General features: G+C 32.2%; 1 protein-coding gene across 1 annotated transcript in view; it reads left to right on the top strand.

Annotated features, from left to right (window-relative positions):
• The first annotated feature begins 788 nt into the window (after nucleotides 1-788).
• LOC106465667 (Y+L amino acid transporter 2-like) overlaps nucleotides 789-2,712 on the top strand; it is a 72,390-nt gene continuing 70,466 nt past the window's right edge. Inside the window, exon 1 of the mRNA XM_013925902.2 lies at nucleotides 789-1,594. Coding sequence (XP_013781356.1) covers nucleotides 1,084-1,594 — 511 coding nt within the window. The 5' untranslated portion in view covers nucleotides 789-1,083. The remainder of the gene's footprint in view (nucleotides 1,595-2,712) is intronic.

Below are 2,712 nucleotides of genomic sequence, written 5' to 3'. Positions count from 1 at the left end.
GACAATTCACGAAGGTACAAGATATTTCCAGAAAGCAGGGGGCGTGACACTAGTCACGTGACCTCGCTGACGCAACAATATATTCATTAAAGTTAGATACAAAAAAGTTAAAATATTTCTCTATAAAATAAATATGGTAAGTTGTTGGCTTCCAAGAAACTTTTTAAAATAATAAAATTAAATATACATTTTTATATTACTATTTTGAGGTCAGATAAACAAGAATAAAATAATAATGAGTTGTATTTTTAATACTAATGATTGTCGATTTATGATAGTTGTAAATGGACTTTAGCTTCGTATATTTACAATCATAGATGTTTTTATTTGAAATTCACTAGATAAAATAAATTTGTTTCTATTTCACCGTTGTGTCTTAACAGTGATTATATTTTATTGCATCGCGTTGTAGTGGCAACTAGCAAATAAAAACATCTATGATTGTAAATAAACGAAGCTGAAGCCCATTTACAACTATCATAAATTGACAGTTATTAATATTAAAAATACAACTCATTACTATGATATTCTTGTTGATCTGATCTCAACATAATCATATAAAACTTGTTTTATGCTGTTATAGTTAGTGTTATTTTCCGAATAGTATGATCACGTAATTGTCCTCTGTATTACATCATCTTTCTAAACTCACGCGACAAAGCTCCCTTAAAACGATCAATGCGGCCGCTAAAGTTGAATAGGCCAATAGTACTAGTGTCAAAATTGTACATGCGCATTGGATGATGGCGCTAGAAGCCGGTTTGTACTACGAGAGAGTGTGTTGGGTTGTAGTAAGCTTGTTGGTTGTGGGATTCGAGAAGCAAGCTGTCGTTGACCCGCGTGTTTAGCTGACTAATCAAAAGTTGAGCATTGGCGTGTGAAATATTTTTCAGATAATTAAGCCTAACAAAGAGTTGAAAGGAAAATCAATATCCAGCAAAAAAATCTACGACTGAAACGTACTCAAGGGCTAAAATACTATCTGTTTGAGTTATAGCCTATCTTGTTTCAAAATCTGAGCATTGCCAGTACTTTTGTCAAATATTTCATTCCTAATTCGCCTCTCTATTACCAACATTCAATATGGGTGACGCAGCTAAATACGCAGAGGTTTCTCAAAGAGAAAACAAAAACTATAGTGAAGAAAGAACTGAAGATAATAAAAAACCTAAAGATGATGATGTAATATGTTTAAAACCTAAAATGACTTTAGTCAATGGGATAACCGTGATTGTCGGAAGTATTATCGGATCTGGTATTTTTGTTTCGCCAAAAGGTGTTCTCTTAGGAACAGGTAGCGTGGGTATGTCAATTGTAGTGTGGATTGTGTGTGGAATTTTTTCTTTGATTGGAGCCTATTGTTATGCAGAATTGGGATGCATGATAACAAAAACTGGAGCCGATTATGCTTACATTATGACATCATTCGGCCCATTTGTGGCTTTTCTTCGTCTGTGGGTGGAATGTATGATCGTCAGGCCATGTTCTCAAGCTATTGTGGCTCTCACGTTTTCATTTTATGTTCTACGCCCGATGTATCCAAACTGTGAGCCTCCAGATGAAGCTATCAGATTTCTAGCCTGTCTCTGCATTTGTGAGTTTGTATTATAAAATCATATTTTAGATGTATTATGCTTTTTTTTTTTTGTAAATGAATTTTAAAGCATCGTTTTAAGCCAATTAAAGCTCTTGGACCACCATATGGAACGTAAATAAGCACCCGTGACTATGTTTCTGGTTCTACAAGCTCTAGTTTTAGTTTACTAAATTAAGTAAAATGAAAGTTAAGGTTTAGGTACAGTTTTTCTTGGGATTATAATAATTTCACTGCATTTATAATATTTTGATATGGTAATACAAAATAAATTAATATCATAACTTAAGAGGCTGCCAGGTAGGCTCGTGTGTAAAACTGGTTTGTGTGCCACGTGAGATTTAATGCTCTCCTTGACTGGAGGTTTAAAGCTCAACTGAAGCAGACAAGTTACTCGTCTTGATGTAGTAGTTCAAGTACTAGCAGTATAGAGTTATTATGCCAAAATTGGCGAAGCATGCCTTTGTAGTCTAAAACCAGACGAAACTGCGCATTATTTGGCTGTTAAGATATTCCTTTTACGTGTTAGTATTTTGCGTATAATGTGATCTTATGTTTGATTAAAGTGTTTGAACAGAAAATATAACAATATGTTGAGGCTCAATCATAATAATTTAATATTCTTGTGTCGTATCTGTATTAAAAGCGTTTTAAAAGAAGAATTTGTCTATTATTAATAAATTCATACAGAAATGTTAATGGATGTTTTGTGAAAGTCGTACAAAGTAATACCACCACTATGCTTATGACAAAGTAGTGGCAAAAGCTCAGCATTAATTTTTACTTATAATTTCGTTAGATGAATTAATACAAAGTATAAAAATAATACTTGCAAGGTAAGAATTACATTTGAATATTAGAATTTAAAATCTTTTAACTCTTTATATCGGTAAGTGTACTTGATATTATTCAGAATACATTAAAAGTGTTTCTAAAAATTTTAAACGTTTTTATTATCATATTTACTGTTTCCTATTTCAAAACTGTTCTAATGTAGTGATTTTTATGATTATTTTCGATAAAAAGTCGTGTAGTATTTTAATTTTTCGGTTAATCCACGAATGCTGCAAATAGAGAAATAATTACATGCGAAGTGGAAAATATCTTACACTAGTGCG

Source organism: Limulus polyphemus, unplaced genomic scaffold, assembly GCF_000517525.1.
Source record: "Limulus polyphemus unplaced genomic scaffold, Limulus_polyphemus-2.1.2 Scaffold2016, whole genome shotgun sequence".
Lineage (NCBI taxonomy): Eukaryota > Metazoa > Arthropoda > Merostomata > Xiphosura > Limulidae > Limulus > Limulus polyphemus.
This window is presented reverse-complemented; position numbering and strand designations above follow the sequence as displayed.